The sequence below is a fragment of the Pogoniulus pusillus genome, chromosome 13, assembly GCF_015220805.1.
Source record: "Pogoniulus pusillus isolate bPogPus1 chromosome 13, bPogPus1.pri, whole genome shotgun sequence".
Lineage (NCBI taxonomy): Eukaryota > Metazoa > Chordata > Aves > Piciformes > Lybiidae > Pogoniulus > Pogoniulus pusillus.
The window spans coordinates 32,496,353-32,509,561 of record NC_087276.1 but is presented as its reverse complement, the minus strand read 5'-3'; the positions used below and the strand labels follow the sequence as shown (position 1 = coordinate 32,509,561).

At 39.8% G+C, this 13,209-nt stretch overlaps 1 protein-coding gene across 5 annotated transcripts in view; it reads right to left on the bottom strand.

The window, feature by feature from the left end:
• The window catches only part of UNKL (unk like zinc finger), a 46,462-nt gene that overhangs the window by 28,976 nt on the left and 4,277 nt on the right, over window positions 1-13,209 (bottom strand). The window contains exons 3-7 of one of the 5 annotated variants that reach the window (XM_064153937.1): window positions 10,602-10,778; window positions 7,650-7,783; window positions 4,334-4,469; window positions 3,540-3,657; window positions 2,094-2,178 (exon numbers count right to left, since the gene is read on the bottom strand). In XM_064153937.1, the coding sequence (XP_064010007.1) occupies window positions 2,094-2,178; window positions 3,540-3,657; window positions 4,334-4,469; window positions 7,650-7,783; window positions 10,602-10,778 (650 nt within the window). Of the gene's footprint in view, window positions 1-2,093; window positions 2,179-3,539; window positions 3,658-4,333; window positions 4,470-7,649; window positions 7,784-9,701; window positions 9,752-10,601; window positions 10,779-13,209 lie in introns of those variants that run through there. The other 4 variants (XM_064153938.1, XM_064153934.1, XM_064153936.1 and 1 more) reach the window with 4 other exon arrangements.

The window sequence follows — 13,209 nt, the reverse complement described above, 5'->3', positions numbered from 1 at the left end:
CTGCCTAAGAATCCCTGCACAGAGTGTCCAGAAGAAACCAGGAGACAAGGGCAGAGATTGCATCCTTCACCAGGAGAACAAGGTCAGAGACTGTCCTTTCCCCTGAAGCCGGGAGAATTCCAGCCTCAAAGTCCACGGGCAAAGAGTCCCCTGAAGATTGGACACTTGTATAGGCTGTGACGTAGCCCTGGAGGGTGATTGATAATTAGTAAGAACTTGTGAGTAAGTGCTTTAATGCCTCTAATTTCTATTGCCTCCTGCTATTGCAGAAAGAGCTTCAGCTCACCTACTGGGCAAGCAGCATATTGACCCCAAGCGGTATTTGCCATGGGGAAACTCCTCTCTGTTTATAGTTTGAATTGTTTGCTAGTTATTAACAAGTCACTGTTTGATATTATTTCCATAATGTCTTCCATAACCATGCAGAACAGATATTAATACTAAAATTCTGTGGTTGAGGGTGGCAAGAGTTCAGAATATTGAAGTTAATAAATATCTATTTTTACAGAATATCATCTCGCACCAATTAATTTCTCCCCTCTGTCACAATCGGTGCAGGCAGCAGAATACCCCTCCATGACAAAGAGTCTTACGCTTTTCATGCTGTTGATAAAACCTACAGCTCTGAAGCCATGATCTCGTCCTTCTCTACCATGTAAGGGGCAGAGACCATTTTGGTGTGAGGACATCAGAGGCAGTATGTCCGAGCTCCTGAACTACACTTAAAGCTGCTGCTGACTGCAGAAAGGAACTCCTGCTGATAGCAACCAAACATCTAACTTCTGATGGACTGTGTAGACTACCAGATGCTGAGGGTGGGTACTGCTGCAAGATTCCAAGTTCAGCTGTCAAGATTTCCTGCTTTATGTCTGCTCCTCTGGCAGACATAAAATTACTAGTTCTCAAAACAATGGGCGTCTTGAAGTAAACACAGGAGGTTACTTATCCTTCCTCTTCTTTGAGTATAAATGACAGAAATATGTGGAAATGGCAAATCAATCATCCCACAGGAGGTAAAAGACAAGTTGACTGTAACCCATTCTCAGAAAGAAGATCTGTGGGCAGCAAGGATAACTCTATTCTTTTAGATCAGCAGGTTAACACAATAAACAGTTGTACAGAACATCACATTTGCTCAGGCAGATTAGACAGAGACTGGCCTTACTTATTAGAGAATCATAAGATGAATTGTGGAGAAATTTGGACCTCTCCAAAATTGTCAGTGTCTGTCATCCCTCCTTCCAGCTCCAGAAGTAGAAAGCAAGAAGTAATATAGTAGTAGACATTTTTTTTAAATAACAACTTAAGAATAACTATGAGGTTTTACTGATCATTTACCAGAGCAAAAAGTACATAATCAAAAAAGAAAAGAGTTATCATGTGTAAGAAACTGGATACATTGAAATGTTTCAAGTTCTACCTTGCACCACAACTGAAAAGCAGGCATGAATAGTTGTTGCAGCAATTAACATTCTGGAGCACCAGAAAAGTGTGATGGTAACCTAAGTTGATAACACTATTAAAAAGAATCTGACGATGCCAAACCAGAACTAATCTGTGTAGAGGCATACTGAAGTACTAAGTGCTCTCATGAAAAAAAAACCAGTCCCTCTTCCCTTTTTCTGCATCTGTAGTTTGAATGCAGTGAAGACACAAATGGGTTATGGAGGAAAGAGGACAGCTGACCATTTTCTCTTTGTTCTTTAAAAGTTTGTTAAGGCTCTAATTCTGTGAATACTTGTAAGGCTGGTTAACCTTTACCAGAGAAGTTTACTACAGGTTTCAGTATATATATATATATATATATCAAGAAGCCAAACATGTTTGTAGAAAACTGTTGAATCAATCTCAGAAAGTTACAAGGATAAGCTGCATTTGTACAGCAAGTCACCTCCTCTTTTAGTGCTAATGCAGATCTGACGGGAATGTGGCAAGTTGCCACAGCTGTGCATAGTGCCATAAACCACAGAATATGTTTCTAAAAACAAGTGACCCCAACAATTAATGATGCTAAGTCACTTCCATTACTGGTGCTTAGGAACAGTGGTTCATTTTCATGAGCACTGATACAAAATTACAGTTGTCTGTCTTACTTTCCACGTGTGCGAAGGCACAGAAGGGACCACGTGGGCAGCAGCCTGTCTGGCGCATGTCATTGCACTTGGTAGATTTGTAAATCTAAATGAAACAAAAGGGTGGTTAACAGTAATGTTTTTGTTATGCAACGGCAAAACAACTAAAACATCTGAAAACCTTCCAGCTGGAAAATCTGAGCATTTACTAGCAATACGGAAATGTGGTCATTCTGTGACTCTGTGACTTCAACAAAGGATGTGGTAAGATTCACTAATTAATACAATGAAGAACACAGCTCTTACCTATGCTACATATCTGTGGTTAAATTGACTAATGGAGATGACAACAGATGGCATTAAGGAGGAAGGCAGCAGACAAAACCAGTAGCATTAGTAGCTCAGCCCTGTAACTTATTTTAGCACTGTCATTCATAGCTTTGTCATAAATAAAAGTACAGTAGCAATGCTAAGGAAGACATCCTTCCTACAGAAAAGGGCTAGAGTACAATGCCGCAGAAATAAGTTGATCTGAAATAAATCTGGACTGTACAATCTCTAGTAACCAGGACAGTGAAATTCTGGAGCAGCATTTCCAGAGAAGAGAAAATTAAGCCTCTTTAGTATAAGGATGTAGCTGGTTGACTTGTGAGAGGGATATGAGGCCTGCAACAATTATGGAGTCAATAGTCTAAGAATTCCTTTCCCAGTGTGATCTTGAGATGTCTTCAATAATTTTCATAATTGGAAGATAAACAGCAATTGCTTGAATGATCTTTGCTTATACCTAAGTATTGCATTTTTAATGCAAGAAATTACATCCTACTATGAATTCTTCATGTCCCTTCAAAGGTCCTAGAACAAGAACAGATACTCAGTGCTCTACAGGTGGCTTCCACCATAACATGTCTTTTCGGTACCATGTTTGTTTCCATTAACTGGCACATCTGGTACTTTCATAGAGTCACACAGGAATTAAATCTCAGCAGACTGCATGGCACTGCTCTCTTCCCTAGCATCCAAATGTTGCAAAGACTTTGTCCACAGAGGAATCTAAAATCATCTTGTTTTTCTGGTGTGTCATTAGAAGAGAGTTTTCTGCTCTTACCACCACCTATTCTATTTCTCTTAATTACTTGTAATAAAGCTGTGTTAAGCACACTTAAAATAGAAATTTGTCTTATGTGATTGAGTAGCAGTTACTACTGTGACTTCATTACCAACCCAAGAAGCAAAAAAGAGAACACATTTATTTATGCTCAAACGCAGAGGATTAATTTTTCTTAAGCAGTGCAATAAAAATCAATGGAAATCACAGCAGTAAAAATAACTGTTTCTTAGAAAATTTTTCAGTGACCAGAAGTGTTGAGTGAAATGTCATATATTTTTGATAAACAAACATTATCTGGTAATCTAATCCATCACAGATTTGAAATCACTGAAAATAAGCAGAAACACAGTTCTTACCTCAGGGTGAAACTGCTGCTCGGTACGAGAATGACAATACTGACAGCTGTCCCCATTTTCACACCTTGAAGGTTCACCCCATTCATCTGCATGTTTTACACTGGGACAAGGAGTGGACCTAGGAAAAAGTGATGCCAGAGCATGTTTGTATCTACTTCCTAGAAGATGTCTCAAACAATTTCCCACCAGATATCAGAATTTTACACTCTAGGGGCCTTTTGGAAACTCTTTGGCAGAAAGATGGACTACTAAGATTCTAATAATCTTCTGACTAATGACATTTATTCACAGTCCTGAGACTGTTAGGCAAAGCCCACTGATTCTAAACCTCATATCACTGCACAAAAAAACACCAGACACAATGAAGAAACCTCAATGTATAAGAGTGGTGCAAAATAATGTAATGGACAGCAATGCAACAATGAAAAGAGGGAGACGCATTGAATTTTGGTCCTAAAAACACTGCTCAGAAGTATAAAATTATAGAACAAAACCAGACAAAAGACAAACATTATAACTGATCTTTTTATACCACGGGTTTGCTCTAGTGATTCCAAATTTGCTAAGAATTATGTAAAATGTTCTTGTTCTTCACAGAAAAGAAAGACACGCTCTGATCATTCTGAAAAGATGCTTTTTTTTCCTCAGGAAAAACAAAAATAGCAAGGCTACTGGGAAAGATGTAGCTTTTTTCCACTAGAAATATCCAATCTCACTACAGAAGAACCCAAACAGACCAGTCCATTAGCAACTATCTGCCTCACCAAGTCAGCTCTTAATATGTATTTCTGTACCTGTATTTGAATTTTCTGGGATTTCTTCTTCTGTCTCGACTATTGTGATAGTGTGGACATGCATAGCCCTGGCGGCAGAGTCTCGGTGGCTTGGTGCACTGCTCTGTCTTGTAGCCAGCTAATACAAAATTGGTGTCTGTGAACAGGTCAACAATTAAGAGAAATGAACAACTAATTTTGCATTCAGAGTGTCTTTACTGAGCTTAGGTATCACACTGCTTTTTGTAAAGTAAAAGCTATGATTCACATACCCCTCTGCTCTTACAAACTCAAGCGGACTCTTGTGCTTCTAAAATAAGTCTAACACATTTAGACGCAAAGCAATCTTTACTGCTGTTACATTCCTTAGCAGTGTTACACAAAACTACATTAATAAAGCACAACCAATCAGTCAGTAGCTAAATGATCTGGAAATTCTCATTATATACATTTAACATTTTGAAAACAAATGCCTGAAATGACATTGCTCATTTTAGTAAGAAAGCCACAAAAAACTTAGAGGACTTCGTATTTGGATATCTCTTAATTTCAGCGTTGACAGTCTATTTCACCAAAACGGCTCTCGCATTAACTCATGTTAAGGGTATCTAGTAAAATCTTTCAGGACAAATTCTATACCTCCTTCTCTACCACTGCCTCTGTCTCTAACATCTTCAGCTCCAGGAAGGAGGAACTAGGATATGACAAACAAGGTTCTGTCTAGAAATAGAAGAAATCAGAAAAACAATGGAGCAAGTAAATAAAGGAGAAGGTACAGTTTTGCCAACATAAAGCATGGGTTTATGGGGGGTAAATCATGTCACAATTCTTCCTATAGTGGGAAAAGGGACATATGTAAAATAGGAGCAATGTCACATGTCTTGACTTCAGCAAACCTGAGATGTTCTCAAAAATGAACTGCACAATTCTACAAGACTCCTGTAGGATTTGTAGAAAACTAGCCAAACAAACATTCTCAGAGTCATTAATTCTGTCCTTTCAAATAGCAGATTATTAATTGGACTATCACACAGAGCCTATTCCTTCTTCAGTCCCTTTCAACAGTTTCATTAAAGCCTGAGGAGAATAAGGCTGAAATCAGTAGTTAGCTGATTTTCAAACCCCAGAGACTATGTGGAAGTTTCACCCTACCTATAGGACTGACAGAAGCTATACAACATTATACAACATAGACCAGTCACAACGCAAGTAACGCAATAAAAGTGCTTGTAGTTGGTCAATTTTGCTATCTTTCAATGTCAAACTTTCTTTTTTTTTTTGTCTAGAGCTGACAATTAAGCTCTACACATTAGTAGTACTTGCATGGTAGGAACTCAACTTATATAGAGGACAAGTATCATACCATCATCTCCCCTTTTGACATCTTAGAGACAGCATCTTCACGTTACCTCTTCTTGTGCTACTCTTCTCAAATGAATTTTGTGGAAGTAATTGTACCCACCAGCTTTTTCGAAAGCAGACTCAGGCAAGAGCTCAAACACTATCCAATGGATACTAGCATCTTTGGATACATAATATGCAAGTCTATGCCAAGAACATGAGAATCAGCTTTGAAAGTCCTCAGAAAACTCAGGCAATAGCATTTACTTTAAGAGATCATAGAATCAACCAGGCTGGAAGAGACCTCCAAGCTCATCCAGTCCAACCTCTCACTCAATCCTAGCCAATCAACTAGACCATGGCACTAAGTGCCTCATTCAGGCTTTGCTTGAACACCTCCAGGGACAGCAACTCCACCACCTCCCTGGGCAGCCCATTCCAATGCCAATCACTCCCTCTGTGAAGAACTTCCTCCTAACATCCAGCCTAGACCTCCCCCAGCACAACTTGAGACTGTGTCCCCTTGTTCTGTTGCTGGGTGCCTGGCAGAAGACACCAACCCCACCTGGCTACAGCCTCCCTTCATGTAGTTGTAGACAGTAATTAAGTCACCTCTGAGCCTCCTCTTCTCCAGGCTGCACACCTCCAGCTCCCTCAGCCTCTCCTCACAGGGCTGTGCTCCAGGCCCCTCACCAGCCTTGGTGCCCTTCTCTGAGCCTAAACTGGACACAGCACTCAAGGTGTGGCCTAAGCAGTGTTTAGTACAGGGGCAGAATAACCTCCCTTGTTGTCCTGGGTTTGGGCTGATCCCTCCCCCAGGAAGAAAATTCACAACACAAAACCCTTCTTTTTTGAAAGTCAGGGAAAGATGAAATTGTATTTTCTTACAGTATAACAATGTAAAGAGAGATAATAACTAGAGAAGGAAGGAAGGGAAAAAAAACCAATACAATAACCTTAAGGGAGATGGGGGAGGGATCAAGCGGTGGCGAAGCAGCAGAAGCAGCAGTAGCCAAAACAGCAGCCGGGGAAGATAGGCGAAGCTGAAGCAGCCGAAGCCAGCGGGAGAAGGGGGAGAACAAACTGTGCTTCTGGACATTAAGTTCTTGATGCTCCAATGAAATTATATTAATTTATCTATTGTTGCCATTTATGTGGCCTGTCCCTGGAATGTTCATCTCTCCCCTATGTCTGAGCTAGAGGATCAGCTCAAACGGCCACACTTATCCTGCTGGCCACACTCTTCCTGAGCCAGGCCAGGATGCCATTGGCTTGCCTGGCCACCTGGGCACACTGCTGGCTCATATTCAGCTACTATCTACCAGCACTCCCAGGTCCGTTTCTTCCTGGCTGCTCTCAACCAATCTGTCCCCAGCCTGTAGCATTGCTTGGGGTTGTTGTGGCAAAGTGTAGAACTCTGCACTTAGCCTTGTTCAATCTCATCCCAATGGCCTCTGCCCACCCATCTAGCCTGTTGAGATCCCTCTGCAGGGCTCTCCTACCCTCCAACAGATCCACAGCTGCTCCTAATACAACACCTGATCTAATACAACACTTTCAAGTAATTTCTGTATTTTTATATACATCTCCAGTTGTATGCTTAATATCCTATTTCATTCCTGTTAGTTAAGCTCGGTAAAGAATAATGCTCCATTAGCTAGTCCATATGTCTCAAAAAATGAAGACTCTAATCATTACCAGCCCTTAGCACAAGATAGTGCCCTTGCTGACTTTCAAGAATGACAGAGATTAGCAACACTTGTACCAAGTAGATTGAAAAAGACATTTTAAAACATTTTCCAAACATTTTCAAAATACAATCTGAATAGAAATGTGACAGACAGTAAAACTTGTTCACAGCCATACTGCTTATATAAACCAAAACTTTCAGTCTGTTAAAAAAGGGGTTCAAAATTCTCCCAGATGAAGACTTAAGAACAATATACTGCATCAAACACCAATAAAGAAAGAGAGAAAGCAGAGAGGACAATGTTACCCTGCCATCTTGGATCTTCACTAAGGATCTTCTCAATCATTGCCTGGCTTGCTAAAATTCCTGGTTGCCCATCAGGAATGGCCTCGCCACATCCTAGCTGCCCATTCTGTAAGGTTTCCTGTGCCTGAAGTTCTCTGGAATGGGGAAAAGAAAATAACATTGCTGAGCTATATAGCTACAGTAATTGTCTGTCAGAGATATAATTTGGTCCGGCTCTACCAAAATTTTGTTGTTTAACCCAGCTCTTAGCAGACAAAATTTAATTGGCTGTACTTCAAACCACTACTTGCACTGAAGCTGGCAAATAACTGTAAGGAATAACCAAGCCGTACAAATCAGAGAGAACACATGAAGGAATGCTGGTGTCGTGTACAGAGACTGTTTGTACCAGCAATGACCATCCATATCTCTTCTGCATTCTGGTGTTACAACATTTTGAATACGCTATCCATTTCTGACACTCCACTGACACACAGGACATGCTAGAACTAAAAAAAGAGACATAGAAAAGGCAATAAATGTGATCAGAAATAAAGAACTCCTCTATAAGGGAGAATTAAATATCATAGGACTACGTGCTTTGGCAAAGTTGTGACTGAAGAAAGGCACAAAATATTGAGAACTACTGAACGCTACATCATATAAAAGCAACCAGAGTACCTTTGGCTCACTGTAAGATTTTACAAGAAAAGTCTCTCAAGACATTTGGGAGACCTAGCAACAAACAACAGTCATTACAAGGAAACACAATCTCTTCTGCAAGAAACTACAACTACTCCTCAAGTAAGCTACCACAAGCTTGCTGAAAGATCACAATGACTGCTATCAAACTAAAAGACACTGTATTAGCCATAAGAAACCAATTCTAAAAAACAGTAAGACAATTTTATTGCACCATTTATAGTAGAATTAAGCTGTACAGAGATTCTACAATGGCAAAGCAGTACAAAATATCTGTTCAGTAATACTATAACATAATTGTATTTGGCAGACTCTGAAGCAATGGAGAAACAAGGTGAGGAATAAAATACCAGAAGTGGATCTCTAGTACTCTGTGACAATTAATGGCCTCTACCTCCAGCTGGCACTTTCTCCAGACACAAATGTTCGAGGATTTTACCTCTTATACCAAAACACTCCCACTCAGGATCTCTGAAGAGGAGTTTGAAAGGTATGGTCATTTTTAATGTAACTAGCCATGACATCATTTACATGTCAAAAATTTCCCAGACCCCAACTATCCTCCAAGAAAGAAAAATCTCAAGGGGAAACGAAGAAAAACATACCCACAGCCATGTCTAAAACCTTCCAAACATGCAAAATATTTCTTTCACAGATTCAGAAGAGGTACAAGCAATGCAACAAAAACTCGGTTCCTGGAGCGCTTTCTTTAAGGTGGATATATAGACAAATAAGGCTATTAAAAGGAATAAAGCTAATGTCGGCACTGGTGATTCTACTGCCACTGCTCTGCTCTTTAGTTAAAACTGAGAAACCCTACTATCTGTGTCCACCACAGAGCAAAGAGACCATGAAAGAAAAAGTATGACTGGATAGTTTAGACTTCTTTATACATGCTGGGTGCCTGCAATCAAAAGAAGAAATGGCACAGGACCACTTTTCATAGGCTCCAAAGAAATCTGAGGCAGCCTACTTGCAGGTTCAAGTCATTAAACGGACTCCTACCACAAATGTCTTCAGCACCTCATGATGATCTCTATATAGCAAATAATCAATAAACAATCATGCAACACAGGAAAAGACATTTAGAGAAGGCAGCCTGGTTTCAGTCTTCCTGTCCAGTGGCTCTTCATTACAATACAATGGCTAAGATTATAAAGATGCTAAGCACTGTGTACTCAGACTGATGTGCCAGCATTCTGCATGTGCTAAATCAGGGAAGGTAAAAAGAAAAATAAAATGCACAGATGTCTTTGAGAAGCAGCATCTGGAAAGAAAGGTTATCTATAACTAACCAGTATGTTACCAGGCAGCAAATTCTGTAGAAAATCAGAATTAAAAAAAATACTAAATGACTGAAAAGGCACTAACCTTACTAAAATCATTGCAAAGGGGGAGTTAGCAACTCCCAACAGATAGTTGGGAATATGGGATAACAGAAGTAAGAATGTAGGACAGCAGCCATACCAGCTCAGATCAAAGGTTCATCTAGCCTGGAATCCTGTCTCCAACAGTGGCCAATAGCAGATGCCTGGGGAAGAGTATAAGAACAGGGCAACCATATAGCGATACTTCCCCAGAATGCTCTTCCACTGTCCATTAACAGCTAGCTACTTGTGACCCTCCAAGGCTTTGAAACCCCATTCCTGCTGAGTGTATGTAGAGCTACAGAATACCTAGAGGTATCCATTCCTACCGAGCATATGCAGACCACTTTCTCTAGCAATAGTGCCCCTTCCAACCACTTGTCATACCTCCCAGTGACACACTTATCTCTCAGCTTTGGCCACAGCTAAAGCTCCTACCTACCACTACAAGATTCAGTAAGCACACTCTATCGACAATAACTTGATTGTTCACTACAAAGGTAGAAAAGAATACCTACATCTTACACACAAAAAAGCCCACAACATAATTTAAAAAAGACAACATCCATAGGCAAAATGTCAAGCATACAAGATGAGAACCTGAAAGACGTCTTAACAGAATCATAAATTTATGAATGTAAAACACACATGCAAGTTTACAAGGCATTCATTACTGGTCTTTCACCAGTTGTAGGAACTACAGATACAGCTCCTGAAACTGCAAGTTACGAAACCTCAGTATTTGTGTCTCCCAGTGTTATTGTACCCACTGCCATCACGCAGAGTGAATTTAGCCCTTGCGTTTCGGTACAGAAACAAGCGTGGCTTTCGTGCAAAGTACGCTGTGACAACAGACACGTGCTGCGTCCTGACGATCAGAACCAAGAATTTCAAATCAGACTACCTTGTATCATATACTGGCCGTCTAAGGTCATGCGGGCCATGGGCAAAGGCGCAGTGAATTCCATTCTTCACACAGTGACCCCGGGCATCTGTTTCATGAATGCATGTTCCAGTCTTGTAATACCTCAGATGATACTTCCTTTCTGTATCTCCTGTTGTTCGATGCAGGTAAGGGCAACTATGTAATAGAAATGGAAATGTTAGAACACTACTTGGACTTTGGGTCTCAATAACTGAATTTTTTATTATTTTGATTCTTCAAACAAGAATTATCCCAAATAAATCACCATCAAGGATCACCTTCAAATTAAAAAACATTAATCTATTTCTTAATTTCTGCTAAAGCTGTAAGAATTTAGAGCAGACTGGCTCACAAAGATGATATAAATAAATACAGTAAGTACTCTTGCAATCACAAAATCCTATAAGCTAAAGACTAACATCTACTATACTGATACAAGCTCAAATATTTTCTATACCAAGAGGTACAAGGTTTTATTTTCTCTTTAATGTTACAGTCATCTAAAATCAAGTGGTACTCTAAGCTAGAAGACTATTTTTCTTGCCTATTTATAGACATGGTACTTACTGAACAATTGTAGAGGAAAAATAAAATTAGTCTTGAGGTAAAAGAGAACAATTTCTACATCAGTAATCCACCTTTGTACACATACTAACCGTTTTCAGACACTAATATGGGAGTTATGGTCTGTACTTTAAAATGGCCAGCCCCATGTATTGATTATAACTCCAACTACCAGTAGTAAACACATTTTTTAAAACCAACAAAAATAAATACATGGGGACATCTATTCTCTCTCAGTTTATTTCACAGGATCACAGGATGTTATTTCCGTGTAATTATTATTAATCTCTGATGGTTTTATAAAAATACAAATCTCAAAAAAAAACCTCAAAACCCAACAAAAAAACCCAAACAACACCTCCCCTCATCCCCAAAAAGCTTAGAGAGTGACACAGAACAAGAAATGTAGTCTCATAGAAGTAGTTTACTTTGAATGGGAAACAGTAAAACATTAAATAGAATTTAATTCTGAAAAGAAATTTATGCTACCTTAAGCTTTATTTACTATATTCTAAAAATGTTACTTAGAAACTAAACAAATGCAATTGTTTGCAGACATTTGCAACTCTGGTATTTATTTTCATGAAAATGATACCTTCTTACTACTGCTTGTGTTGACTTCCACAAGTGTTGTGTTGATACTATTTATGATTTCTGGGATCAATCAGATACTTTGGCTAGCACTAGTCTTGTACAGAACTCTAAACAAGAGGAAATGCAATCTGGGGCTATATTTTTTTATTGCTAAGTGCCTCACCACTGGCAGAATCCCTGCAGAGGTCAGATGATTCCATTTCCCCAGCAGACTGTTTATTACAATTCCTAATCTTTCACGTACACGTGCACACCTTACAAAAAGGAGAATACCGTGGCATATTCTCATGCACAGTGTTCATGCCTGCGCTTTAATCTACTTAGGTTTGCTTGCTCCTGTTTGAAACAAGAATGAAACGTCTTATCTTACACAGAAGTGCGTAAGTATTTGCATTTCACTGTTTGTCTCTTAAGTCCACGGTTCCTTATCAGACGACAAACATTTTTGCTTAAATATTTGCATTCTTTTCCTAGCTCTGGAGGTGGAGGTGACCCCCAGAGAAACCCAAAAGTTTAGAGTGTTCAATTTTCTTTTTTTATTACTGCTTTAAAAAAGATAATGCCATAGAACACAGCTATAGCTTGTCAGACAAGCAAAACACAACTTGAACGCAACATGAGAGAAGGAGAAACACACAGGTGCACCAGTTTAGGCACTAACGCTCTATTTTGATTGCAAACTGTAAACGAGAGGAACTTTCTGGACATTCTCTTGAATAAAGACTGAATTGCAGGGCATTGGTTGTTAAAAGAATAATGAATCATAGAATCAATCAGGTTGGAATAGACCTCCAAGCTCATCCAGACCAACCTAGCACCCAGCCCTAGCCAGTCAACTAAACCATGGCATCAAGTGCCCCATCCAGTCTCTTCTTGAACACCTCCAGGGATGGTGACTCCACCACCTCCCTGGGCAGCCCATTCCAATGCCAATCACTCTCTCTGTGAAGAACTTCCTCCTAACATCCAGCCTATACTTCCCCCGACACAACTTGAGACTGTGCCCCCTTGTTCTATTGGCGGTTGCCTGGGAGAAGAGGCCAACCCCCACCTGGCTCCCTGAAGGGAGGATGATATTGTCCACATCATTCATTGGTTTGCTAGGAGGGATAAAATGGCAATGTATAAACAACTAAATGGCAATGTATAAACAACTTTGCTGTCTTGGCTCTTGGGCTATGGCCCTGTCGCTGTTCCTTCACCTCTCTGACTCCTCCACACCGTGCACTAACACTTTGCTGACAACACCTGAGGCCTTGCTGGTTTTCTACCTGGGGGGAGAGAAGAAGGTGGCATTGGCCCCTTCTGGGCTTTCTTTGTCCAGGGAGGAGGATTTGATTTCTGTATTATTTGTAAATTGTATATAATTGTAAATACATATAAATATATTTTGTATATGTGCTTGTAAATTTAGCTTGCTGTAAAATAT